Genomic DNA, 13,473 nt, shown 5'->3' with positions numbered 1-13,473 from the left:
GAGTTAGCAGGCTGTGACACAGTAGAGCTAAGTTCTGGTTGAGGCAGGAAGGGCAGCAAATCCTGCAGAGGTCTTGGGCAGCTGCCTCGTCTCGGAGACACTTGCCTCCTCCTGTACCGTTGGGAAGAAGGTACTGGGTAGAATCTAAAGGACTGAGCCCAGGTTGGCCAGGAGCTTGGAACTGTTGAGTGAAAGGTAAAAAAGGAGGTTACAGAGATTTTTAAAAAAGAGTTTTTATAACTCTTTAAGGGAAAATTGTCAAAACTTCTGCAAAAGCACGGAGGAATGTTCTGTCGAATGCTGTGTGTCGCACCCTGCTTCAGCGAGAACCAAGTCCAGGGCGGTCCTTCCATGCCCCGCTCTAGCTTTTGAATTATTTAAAATACTTTAAACGAACTTTAAATGTATTCAACTCATTCCCCCACCCCCACCTTTTTGAGACAGCTATATAGTCCAGCCTGGGGCCTTAAATTCACAATTCTCCTGCCGTAGCCTCCCAAATGCCGTGACTATGGGTGTGTTCCACCAAGCCTGGCAGGACCTTCCTCAGCTGCCTTCTTAACATTCTCTCTCTTTCTCCTGGAACCTCACTAGGAAGACGGGCTAGTCGGCTGCTGAGCTTCCTGGGTCCACCTGTCTCCTCCTCCCACGTTTCTGTTACTAGAGTTACAGGGGCACGCCACTGTGCCCAGAGTTGTATGTGTGCTCTTGGGTCTTAAACCCAAATCCTCATGCTTGTCATCATCATACCTGACGAAATCAGTGATTCCCGTCTCCTCCGTAAACCCCGTCCATCTCACATGGCAAGGGTGACTGTTGCATTCAGTCAGTTTATTCCTGTCAGGATCCGAGCGCAGGTCACACATGACTTTAGTTGAAGCCTTTAAATCTCTCAAGGGTACAGGAGGGAGAATTTTGGAATGTTTTTCTTCGAGATTAAAAAAAAAATGCTCAGAAAACAGAAAGGCCCGGTAAAGAGGATTAAAACAAAGTCCACGTAGCCGTGCTGAAACCTAAGAGAAAAATGAGGGAGGCTAGGCCAAGCGCGGAGAGGAGCGTTTCCTCCCATTGTTTGATTGCTTCAGGGTCAGCTCCCAAGCACCCAGCCTGTCTGCTCACCCTACCCAGGCAGGAGGAGGCAGAGACACCCACAGAAATTTCACCTGCATCTTCCTGGGAAAACAGGTGTTTGCCAGCAGGAGCCAAGCCCCAGCCTGCAAAGCCAGCAAAGAGAAGGGGAGGAGTGCCCCTTGAAGGGAGATTTAACTGAGAGAAGGGGCGTCTATGAGGCCCACAATGACAGGAGAGAGAAGTGGGTGTTCCTGGCATTCTGTGGAGTATGAGGCCGTCGGCATGGCACAGATGGAAGCTTCAAAGCTTCAGTCTATTTGTAGCTCTTAGGAAAGTCACTGGAGGAAGTGCCTCTTCTAGAAAGCCATGGTTCCTTTCTCACATCTTGGAGGTGGCTGCTGCTGCAGCTTCCTCTCCCTGCTCTGTGGCTGCCGTTTCAGACCCTAGGATACACCCCTGGGCTGTTTCAAAGACGTTTGCATCTGTGTAAACAAAATCTGACTTTAGCCACTCTGTTTTCTTGCCTCCCTTTCTGACATTTTTTTTTTTTTCAAGACACCAAACATTCCTAGGAGCCTGGTCAGGATTGCCCAGGCTTCCTGCTATCAGTGACAGACTGTAAAACCAGAAGATGGGTACTCACTCTCTATGTGAAGAGGGAGGAGCAGGAAGCAGACACAGCCCCCGTTCAATAAAAACAATGCCACATTCCTTCTGGGAACAGATCTCACTGCAGAATTTATGTCTCTCTGACTTTCTGTGCTGAGTGTCAGCCTTTTGAGAGACTCTTAGCAACCAAGAAGCCCATTGATGAGGAGAGACCAGCCTGACAGATTCATAGCTTAGGTGGCCTCTTCCTTGGAACTCGTGTATGTGTGTGTGTATGTGTGGCTTATAGAGTGGACCCAGAAATAATTCTGTCACTGCCTGTTGATGGCCCTGGGAGGAGCTCCACTTGACATTTTATCTTGGCATTTCTGCTCCAAGAATGATCCTGTTGAGCCAGCAGGAAGTGGGGCTTTCCTTAGATTCCCTTAGCCTTTGTGTTTTCTCTCCAGTTATGGGGGGTGGGGTAGGGGTGGGAATCAGCCATTTTTCTTCTGCGTGAGGAAACCCATCAGTCAGTACAGAAGAATAAGTCCTTTCTCTCCCTGAGTGTGCTGATCTACTGGCTCAGATTTCCTTCTAGAAAACAAACGCACCCTCTCACGGTTAGGCTCAAAGGCCGTTTATGGCTGTTGAGTGAATTACACCTCCAAATGGTATTGTGATAGGTGATCAAGGTGCCGTGGGCTTCTGACGGGTGGGTGTGAGCAGGTCCGGTTTGGTGTGTGTGTGTGTGTGTGTGTGCATACGTGTATGTACACATGCATGCGAGTGCCCCTTGGCTCGTGTGGAGATAGAGGACAATTTTTGTAATGTGAAACCTAGGATTGAACTCCGGTCATCAGGCTTGGCACCAAACACCTTTACCCCTGAGCCATCTTGTTGTCCCAGGTCCTGAGATTTCATGTCAGTTTGTCTTGTCAATAGCTGAGGGAATCAATTCAACCATACAAGTAGTAAGCAGGAGCATTATTGACAGGGGGAGGAGGGAAGAATGGCCTGGTGGTATAGACATGGACACAAAGCAAACCCCAGGGTCCTCAGGTTGCTCTCCGGGTGCGGGAGGCCCCCTCTGCCAACCCGCATCGACAGGTTCCACACACAGTAAAAGAGCACGCCATGCTCCAGTGATACCAGAGTGGGCAATATCTCTTGGAAGGTGTTTGAAATATTTGGGAGTACGGGGTGAGGTGTACCTGGCGTGTACCTCCTGCTGGTGCCAGTCCGACGCTGTGTACACTCGCTGCCTTCTGGTGCCATGAGGGAAGGCCAGGGCGGAGCTGTGCTCTGAGTACCGTTAGGTAGGACCAGCTCGGAGGAGCCCATGAGTTGCCTCCCTTAGCTCCTAACTACAGCACCATAGGCTATCAGAACAGAAAGGCAACAGGAAGGCCTGTGGGATCCTCCCGGGCCATTGTGTTTGGGGCTTTGAGAAGCTATCAGCTGTACTTGGAACAGTTGCTTGCCTGGACACACACACAATTTTTCTTCCATAATTAATATATCAAACTGTGCCATATTTTGTTTATCTGTACATCAGCTGATATGTTTTTGGGTTGTTTCCACTTTCTTGGATCTTAATAATGTCGCCCTGGACATAAGGACGATCTGGCTGTGACGTCTGTCACTCCATTGAGCCTGGTCTAGCTGACTAGACGGGTGCCCCTTTCCTCCCTCAGTATTGTGTGCGTGTCTGCCAAAGCTGGCTACTTGGTCAAAGATGGCTCTCCCTGAAGGGAGGACTGTTCCCTGTCAAAGATAAATGAGTAGTTCTGCTCTTCTGCTAGAACCTCCAAACAAACTCAGGGATGGTGCTGGAGCTGGAGAGCTAGCTTAGCGGGGAAAGGTCTTTGCTGCCAAGCCTGACCGCCTGAGGTCACTTCCTGAGATCCACATGGTGGAAGGAGAGAACCGGGTCCTCACGTCACTCTCTGACCTCCATACACATCTGCTCTCCTCCCACTGATGAACAAGTAAATGCCATTAAACAAACAAACAAACAAACAAACAACAACAACAACAAAAAAAAAACGGGGCGACTCTGACCATTCACATACAGGTTACACTCAAAAAATACAAACCATCTCAGGATGCCCACAGAATCCCTGAAACCTCTCTTATCATCTAGGAAACCCTTATTTTACTATTTTGCAAAAGGGGGGCATTTAAAAGGAAGACGAGAAGGCTAGCAACAGTTGATCGCTGTTTGCTAAGTGGTCCCAGGTTAGGTATGTTCCCATCCATGGGTCCAATCAGGCTCTCCAGCCCTGTCCTATAATCGTGACATCATAGATGAGAGAGCTGAAGCCCAGAGAGGTCGTGGTAGGGCTTCCTGCAGCCAAAGACGTACACTGCATCCTGACTGCCAGGCAGTGAGTGACAGCTGTGTATCTGTCCTCATTTGACCACCCCTCCCCATTAAGGCCCCTACTTCCTTCCACTTCTAATACTAGAGGAGTGCCAGCGCCATACCTACCAATAGGCATTCATTTCACCAAAGCCAGCGTCAGCCCAGTGTTCCATGCTGTAAAATGACCCTGTCTCCAAAGTGGTACTGTTGGCCCTTGCTTCCAGCTTTTCTCACTTCGAGATGGCAGTCATACTAGTCCCTCTCTGTATGCCCGCACTACACTGTGGTAATAATAGCCCCGGGGCACGCAAGAGGCCTCCTGGGCAGTGAGACATTTGTAACATCACACTTATGGTGACACGTGACATTCCCACTGCATGCCTTGCTGGAGAAGGAGGTACCGGGGGCAGGCTGAGGATGGTGTGTAGCCCCAGATTCTGTGGGGAGGGAGGTAGCTGCCATTTAAACCCAACTGACACCATCACGTGGTTTTATCTCCCAGCCGGTGGACAACCAGCAAGCCATGGTGCGCAGGGAGTCCGTGGTCAACCTGGAGAACTTTAAGAAGCAGTATGTCCGCAGGCGGTGGAAGGTACGTCAGGGCCCAGGGCTCAGGGCAGAGGGCCTAGGGCTCAGGGCTCAGGGCTCAGGGCTCAGGGCTCAGGGCTCAGGGCTCAGGGCCCAGGGTTCAGGGCAGAGGGCCTAGGGCTCAGGGCTCAGGGCTCAGGGCCCCTGCTTCTCTCCAGACCTCCGTGCACATTTCATCTGTCGTTCTCGCTCTTTCCTCAGCTCTCCTTCAGCATCGTCAGCTTGTGCAACCACCTCACTCGCTCCCTGATGAAGAAGGTACACCTGAGGACAAGCGAGGACCTGGTGAGTACATGTAGAGCCTTTTGCTTGGGCACAACGCCTAGGTTATAGGAGAAGAGGGTATTAACTATTTCTAGCCTGTTCTGCAGGCCCTGTCCTCTTCTGCCCTGAGGGCTGCAGTGTGACCGGCTGGAGGGGAATGGCTGAGGAACCACCACGGATCCTTTTCCCTGTGCCCTCTAAGGGACCACTCCTGCCACCCCACCCCACTCCTCCAGCCCCTGCCTAAGGACCAGTAGCCCTCAGGGGACGGTGGAAATGGGTGCCATAGACCATCCCAAAGTTATTCTGGCCAAGTATGATAGTGCATGCCTATAATCCCAGCACTTGGGAGATGAAGGCAGGAGGGTGGAGGCGAGCAGAGGTGACTTGAGACCCTATTTCAAACTACCCTGTCTCAGAAAGTTCATTTCCGACAGTCCCAGTTCTTTAGAATAGGCGCTTTATTACGCCCTCTGAAATTTCCCCTTTTTATTTTGTTTTAGACGGCCTGTGTCAATAATGGTTGATGGTATGCTCCTTTAATATGCTGGGCAAGTGCTATACTATTGAGTTACGTCCCTGGCCCTTTTGTATATGTTTAAAACAAGAGGCTTATAATGGAATACGCTCATCAAGGGGTGGTCTCTAGAGTCAGTCTTCTGGAATTCAGCTCTGCCACTTACCTGCTGTGTGGTCTTAACTTCTATGTTTCAAAATATCATTTGTAAAATGGGGGCAATAGGAGTTCCTCTGTTGTTGGATAGTGATTAGGCTTAAATGATGGCCTGTCCTTACTGCCTGGTGGGTAAGTGCGCAGTGTGTGTTAGCAGTCATTGCTGCTTAAAATCCTCCTGTAGTTGAAGTGGGCATCAGTGTTAACATTTCAGTTGGTAGGGGGTTCCCTGGGATAGCCTCTTCCTCCTCATTGAGTGGAAAGAGCAGGATTTATGTGGGAAAAGCATAAATTAGGAGAGAAGGTGACTCCTTGCTCAGTAAGGGACTGGAAAGCAGCTGCCTGGCAGTCGCCATGTGTAAACCAAAGATGCTTAGCACTAGGCCAGCACCCTGCTCCCAGCACACCCTGGGCACTCCCCAGAGCCTCAGCATGTCCTCAGTGGTCCTCTTCCTTCAGGCTACGCTCTTGCTTACTCCTGCTCTTGCCAGGACATGAGAATTGGTAGCTCTAGAGGCCTGCATAGCTTTTCAACATCGAGTCCCTCTTCTGGCCACCAGCCTCATGGACTATGAAGGGCATTGGCTTCGCCACCTCTGAGAACCTCTGTCTGTCACTGGTGATTTTTACCCAGCTTACTCTTTCATTGTTTGGCTCTGACTCATACTAAAAAGTTGCTGGTCAGCAAAGCTTGAGTTATTTTTGTTGTCCTAGTCAGGGTTGGTCCAGGATGTGTTTGGCTAAAGTTGATTTTGACCTCAGATTTCCCATTGGCTCAGGCTTCCCTGCAGGGACATATGACAGGCAACAGGTGTGCTCTTCACACTAAGTCCTGGACCTTTGGCCTTTCTGTAAAAAAAATTAATTTTTTTTTCCTGGTGCAAAACATTATATATTTTTTTCTTTTTTTTTTTAACTCAGACATTCTAACAGCCTGCCTGCTCAATGATTTATCCTATAGGAGGAGAAGGACTAGGTTCCACACACATGTTGTATGGCTTTTCCTATTGGGCCTTCCTTAAAAATTTTTCAGAAAGATAACGACAGAAACTTATGTTTAGGAAGGATAGAAATTAAACATTTTAAGACTCATTTAAATTTGATTTATTTGTTAATTGGAGCTGGAGAGATGGCTCCGTGGTGGAGTGCCACCTGCTCTTGAAGGCCCAGGTTTGGTTCTCAGCACCCACATGGTGACCCACAACGACCTGTATTTCCAATTCCAGGGATCCAGCTCCCTCTTCTGACCTCTATGAGCATCTGCCTGTATATCATATATACACATTCACTCAGGTACACACACAAAATAAAGTAAGACCTTGTCTTTATTCATTGTTTTCTCAGACAGGGTTTCTCTGTGTAGCCTTGGCTGTCCTGAACTTGCTTTGTAGACCAGGCTGGCTTTGAACTCACAGGGTTCCACCTGCCTCTGCCTCCAGAGTGCTGACATTGCAGGTGTTGCAGTGGTGCTTGCTGAAGGCATGGTGGAAACCATTTGAGGCTGAGGGCCTGCCGTGACGGCCAGTGGACCTTATGGAAAAATTAACCACTTCCCCACAGACTGAGCTCAGGAGACAAGTGCGCCCACAAACTACCTTTGCAAGTGGCCTTGATAATTGGCAGGCACAAATAGCACCAGATGACATTTTTCGCTGTTATGCTTGGGCTCCTCTGGCATCTCTTTTCCCAGATGCCCCGAGAAAGAGGCCTCAAGGCAGTTTGCTTGGCCTTATTTCAAGTCCCCCTCCTGTTCCTGTGTGGCAGAGGTCTCTGAATGGAGCAGCTAAGGGCTTCCTTTTTATCACCCCACTTTCCCCAGCCTGTAGGCCTCTTTCTTGAGTGTATGAATTTAGGCTGCTCAGTGTTGCTCCAATCATGCCATCCCATGTTGCCCTTCTCTGGGGCCTCTTTTTCCTAGAGGAACTGCGAGAGTGACACAGAGGAGGACATCGCCAGGAGGAAAGCCCTTCACCCCCGGAGGAGGAGCAGTACTTCTTAATTGGCCCGGTTTGCAGTGGCTCCAGGGAGGTCCATGTCCCTGTGTCCCTTTTGTGCCAGCTCTTGGACACTGCTCGTCACCAGGATCCAGACATTCTGTGTTCCTGAGTACTTTGGGAGAGAGATCGGAGTCTGCAGGACTCAGAACTTTCCGGAGACCCTGGGAGCCCTGGCCTTCTCCTGGTGGGGATCCGCCAGCATCCCCCAAGCTCCTAGTTCTCCAGAAAACTGGCTTTCATCTGTCTGCTGATCTCAGAAGCCAGGACGGGATATAGACTGAGGAACTGGATCTAAAGGAGTTTCATATTTACCACAGGTTAAAGGTCAGATTTAAGCAGCTTTTTCACAAGGTGACAGAGTTCAGAAATAATCGGGGCAGCAATCATACCAGGAAGAGAGAGGCCTACCTTATCAGGATGTGCGAGAGAAGAGGCTCTCTAGAGTGAGGGACCAATCCTGTGACTTCCCAGAATCCACAGGAGTCAGGGTGTCCAGCGTCAGACATTGTCTGCCAGGCTCTTGCCAGACCATTGTGTTATAATTTTTTCTCATTTGTATTATTAAACTTCTTGTTTATCTATTGCTTGGTTGTTTAGGGGCTCTGTCCATCTGGTTCCCTAAAGCCTAAGGCCTCTGGCTTGGGGAACACTCTGATTGGCTGCTAAATGGACAGAACCTCAAGAATTGATTCTCAGCAGTCTTCTTTTGCCGACGAGGTGTGGGCCTCTGCATCTGCCCTTGAAAGTGCCTCCCCATCACAGAAGGCTGTGACCCGTCTACCACCACTGCTGTTAGTCCTCCTGTTAGGGGCTGACTTATAGCTCTCTTAACTTCATAAGTTGAAGTTCTAGCCCTCAGTGTCACAGACCATCACTGTCAATGGAGATAAAGTGATAAAATGGCTCATTAGAGTAAAGCCATCAAGGTAAACTCAATATGATATGACTAATGAATACCCTTACAAAAAGGGGAGAATTGGGGCTGGGAGAGATGGCCCACTGGTTAAGAGCAATTTCCGGTTTCCAGTGCCAGCACCCACAAGGGGTAGCTCACAACCACCTGTGACTCCAGTTTCAGGGGATCCAATGCCTTCTGGTCTCCACGGGAACCAGGCAAATAGTGCTTGCACATACATGCAGGCACTTATACATACACATAAATTTTTTTTAAAAAATAACAATAAGAGGAGGTTTCCTCTGGGCATGGTCTCTCGTGTCTGCAATCCTAGCACTTAGAAGGTTAAGGCAGGGTGATTGCCATGAGTCCCAGTCCGGAATGGGACATGGGGGAGGTTTACTGTAAGTGGTGCTTTGTACCTGTAAGTTTTAACTATGTGGGACACTGAGGCAGAAGGATTACTTGAGCCCAGGAGTTAGAAACAGCCTGGGCAACAAGGAAGAGCAGGAGGAAGAAGAGGAGGAGGAGATTAGAATCCAAAAGAAAGGACATAGGGGTCTGGAAATGGCATCTGCAAACTAAGGAGACAGGCTTCAAAAAAAGCCAGCTGCTGGATGCAGTGCCGTATGCCTGTGATCCCAAGGGTTGGGAGGCAGAGACAGGAGGGACTTGCTGTGAATTTGAGGCCACCCGGGTCCACACACTGAGTTCCAGGCCAGCCAGGGTTACGCAGCAAGACCCTGTCTCAAAAAGCCAAAGTGTGGGAGTGAGGACCAGTAATCAACCCATACTGAATCTCAGATATATGGCCTCCAGTGTGAGAAAATAAATTTCTGTTGTTTAAGCTATCTAGTCTCTGGCACTTTTTTTTATTATAGTGCTAGCAAACCACATACCTGCCAGTCACAGACAAGAGAGGCAGGGGAATTTGTAATAGTCTAGACAGAGGAGGGCCAAGGGAGAAGTGAGAAGAGAAAGATGAGAAAAAGGTGGATGAAGTTAGTAAGGAGATTTCTACTGCATACAAACCCACACCATGCTTTTCTGGTTGTAAGAATGGCTTTGTTGGCCAGAATTCCTGAGAAGACCCTTGGAAGTCTAAGGGGAAGTGTGAAAGAAAAGAAGGAAGTCTGGAAGGTGAGTAAAAGAGTTGAGCTCAGGAAATAATCCAGGAAGTACAATGTGTGTGTGTTAGAAAGGAAAGAGCCCGGGCAGAGTATGGCATCCATTCCTTTAACAGTGGGGAATTTTCTCGTTGTCTGTTTTTACATTGACTGAGTGAGTGATGATTGTGTATACGGGATGCACATGTTCTATGGCATGCATACGGAGCTCAGAGGACAGCCTGCAAGAATCGATTCTCTTCTCCGTGTGAGTCCTGACTGTCGATTTCAGGTGGTCTCAAGTTGTCAGGCTTGTCAGCAAGCAGCCTCGTGTGCCGGACTCTCTAGCCAGCCCTTGTTTTGTTTTGTTTTGAACAGGAACACATTTAGCCCAGGCTGTCCTTGAACTCTTGGTCTTCCCACCTCTGTCTCCTGAATGCCATCATTACTCGAGATCACCAATAAATCAGTTTCACTCACGCTTCCTTCATATATGGATGATCCCAAGCAAAATGGCCCCCAAGGACAGAAAGGCAAATGGAGGCCACACTAGTCCCACATACTGTGGCCTCCCTCTAGTAGCGGTGGATGCATGAGTGGGCTAACAAGCCCAGGGGAGACAGATGTGTTCTTCTGGCTCTGAGGTGGGGAGAGGTGTTAATGGGCTGAGGCCACAGTGTTCTCTGTGGAAAGTGGAAAATGACTGGAGATGAAAACCACATTCTGTGAGAGAAGTTCTTTGAAGAGCTCCCAGGTGTCTGCCCTAGAGCGGCTGCCTGTGCGCCTTCTGGATGCCTCAATAATATCCTAAAACACACAAATAAATATTTTAGCATGCACTATGCTTTATAGTCAATCTCATTTTCTTCCCTGACCCCAGGTCTAAGATTCTGCTTGTCATACATTTATTTGCCAACAAAACAAACAAACAAATAAACAAAGACCTCTCAAAATATTTTGGAAGCAAAAGAAGGTCACATCTAAATAAGCAAGTGAACCATGAGACCTCTAGAAAGAAAATTCAAGCCCTGTGCTCCGTGGACAATCAAAACAAGTACTTGTGAAAACTGTACTTTTGCTGTTGAAAGGGACAGCAGCCCTCACAGGCTTGGAGATTTTTATTTCCATCAGCCCCTCCCTGTCCGCCCTCAGTTTGATGTCAGCCCCGTACTGTTCTATTCACGGTTGCTGCAGCCCCCAAAATATCGCGCTTGGCATCTGTTGAGAAGGTCCCACTCTCAGCAAACCTTCACAGGCGAAGGGGTTGGAACAGTAGAGAAGCTTCCAACAGTGGTTAATTGGTATTTCAAAGGCGCGGGCACAGTTGGTGAGCTTCCTTCAAGTTTTTCTCTTCCTGATTTCCCTCCCTCCCACTGATGCCCTCCATTAGCAGCAATTCATAATGGATAGCTGAACACAGATTTTCCTACTCATACTGAGTAAATTCAAAGCTCTAGCTCTTAATCTAGAAAGCAGTTGATTATAATATCTAGGGACAAGATGATATTGCAAGAGCTTCCATTCAATCCTCAGTTAAAGAAAAAAACAAACAACAAAGGCCAAGGGGGCTGATGATTTTGAGGGACCTGTGGGTCTGTGGGGCATTCTGCTGAAGCTCTGCTCATGACCCTGTAAGGGAAATGAGCTCCATTTAAAAGGATGATGAAGGAGCCTCAGCAAAGTTAAGGACTGTGCCTGCCTTCTCCCAGCTGGAGCACTTGGGATCTGGATTCCAGCCCAGATTTGCCTACCCCGCATTCACATTCTCTTCTCCTCTTCCTGAGGGGGTTGGGAGGTGCAGGGGGGAAGTGGTAAATGAAAAAAAGAAAAAGAAAAAAATCTTGGAGAACCACATAGGTACTTTTTTCTTTAAGTACAAAATCTATATGCAATAACATTGTGTTTTAGAAGCAGAGATGACTTAAGTAAAAATCCAGGGTAAGCTCACCTCAGGACCACTGCTGTGGGGGAGGACAAGGTGGACACCCGCTGTTGCTCAGGCTTCTGCTTTTTTGGTTTCGTTTCCACAGAACTGAAGAGTAAGTCCAAGCTTTTGAATGTGCTAGACAAGCCGTCGACCACTGAACCACAGCCCTAGCCCCGGTGCTAGGACTACATCCATTTCCCCTCCTCTGTTTCCTTGTTGTTGTTGGTTGTATTGCATTAGTGAAAAGTGTCATGGCAAAACACCGGAGTCTGGGTGATTTGTGCTGTAGAAACTTACGTTCTCAGCTTTAGAGACTGCAAGATGCTGACAGCCCTGGCTTCCTCTAAGGAGGTGTCTCTCCTTAGTTTGTCTCTGTAAATGTCTGTGTCCTTAAAAAAAAACAAAACAAGGTCACCTCATGCTGGATCAGTGCCCATCATGTATCTGTCTTATCTAGTCAGCCCTATCTTTAAATATTGTCACTTTCTGAAGTACAGGTGATTAAGAGTTCCATATGTGAGCTTAGGAGGAGAAGGTAAACACAATGCAGTCCACAAAAATACTTTAAACACAGGTGAGGGAGTAGATCAGTGGCCAAAGCTCTCCTCAAATGGGCAAAACGCCGGGTTCAGTTCCCATTGCTGGTACAGAGAGGTGTAGGTATGACCACCTTCAGTACTAGCCTGAAAGACTCAGGGAGACACCTTTGACTCCCGGCTCGCCAGAGTCTGTGACGACCATTTCAAACCTTGGAAGCTGTCCGCCTGACAGTCCGGGGACGGGGGATACTCGCATCTGCTGAGTCACGAGGATGTGTGGCTCCGTGTAGTCACAGTTGGACATATCTCCTTTCACACACAGGGAGAGGAAATTGCAGACGGCTGGCTGACCCTGCATTCTTCCAGAAGGTTGTAACCTTAGCTAACCCAGGGAGGGAGCGGAAACAGGAAAACTCCCGAGAGCTCCAGGCTGACAGAGGTCATCAATCCGAGACCTTGGTGCTCCCCAGCTGGGGCCTGGGTCGTGGCTTTCTCAGACCTTTTCCATAAGCGGACTGCGGACTTTGGAACCGGGGGTGCATTTCCTGGTGGGGGAGGAAGCAGGGCAGGCTTTCCCGGATGGCATAAACTGCAGACCTCATCAAACTCTTTCACTCAGTGCTAACCCTGGAAAGCCCCACCAAGCTGTAAGAGATCACAGTCTGGAAACTTCTCCCTCCTCTCTTCAGTCAGGGCAACAGATAACACTGCACACGATCTGCTTAGCCACAATGTAATCAACTGAGTCTTGCAGGTTTGTCTGACCTAAACAGTAAAATTTTTCCCCGGTGGGGGGTGGGGGCGAGGGGCAGAAAGCCCCATTCATGGAATTCAAAGTTGGGATGGCTCTTACTGGTTCCTTCCCAGCTGTAGATGGGAAAGGACCGGAGACCGTTGCCATGCTTATGTGCAGCTAGGAAGGTGCCGTGGATGAACCATTTCCAGCAGTGTGCGGGAGGTAAGGCCATGGAGAGGGCTCAGCAGATGAGGGGGCTCGCTATGAAGCCTGATGACACGAGTTTGCTCCCTGAGACCCACATGATGGAATGAAGGAAGTAACCTCTGACCTCCATGCATGCATAGTAACACACACGCATGTAGCACACACATACACACACACACTTAAATAAATGTAATAAAAACTGTTATAATGCATCCCTAACTGCACATATATGTATATATATGCATATATATATAGATAGAATGAAATAGGAACTAAGCCAGGAGCTGAGGAAGAAGCCTCCTTTCTTACAGATAAAACCCTAGTGAGCTTTTATATGCTTATACATACATACACACGCCCACACGCACACACACTGCTGTAGCATGTCTGACCTGAAGCCCATGGGCTGCACATGTCCCAGGAAAGCTATGCTTGTGGTCCAACACGTCTGTGGACCACAATGCCATGTCATAATGTCAGAAGATTGGACACCCCGCTGTGAAGTGAGGTTGCT

At 48.7% G+C, this 13,473-nt stretch overlaps 1 protein-coding gene across 2 annotated transcripts in view; it reads left to right on the top strand.

The window, feature by feature from the left end:
• Dapk2 (death associated protein kinase 2) overlaps positions 1-8,132 on the top strand; it is a 111,606-nt gene extending 103,474 nt beyond the window's left edge. Inside the window, exons 10-12 of one of the 2 annotated variants that reach the window (XM_021644229.2) lie at positions 4,530-4,619; positions 4,817-4,900; positions 7,471-8,132. In XM_021644229.2, the coding sequence (XP_021499904.1) occupies positions 4,530-4,619; positions 4,817-4,900; positions 7,471-7,551 (255 nt within the window). In that variant the 3' untranslated portion in view covers positions 7,552-8,132. The remainder of the gene's footprint in view (positions 1-4,529; positions 4,620-4,816; positions 4,901-7,470) is intronic. The other variant, XM_060384864.1, reaches the window with a different exon arrangement.
• Positions 8,133-13,473: the final 5,341 nt, after the last annotated feature.

The sequence above is a fragment of the Meriones unguiculatus genome, chromosome 6 (assembly GCF_030254825.1).
Source record: "Meriones unguiculatus strain TT.TT164.6M chromosome 6, Bangor_MerUng_6.1, whole genome shotgun sequence".
Lineage (NCBI taxonomy): Eukaryota > Metazoa > Chordata > Mammalia > Rodentia > Muridae > Meriones > Meriones unguiculatus.
The sequence above is the reverse complement of the archived record's forward strand: the minus strand, read 5'-3'. Positions and strand labels throughout refer to the sequence as shown.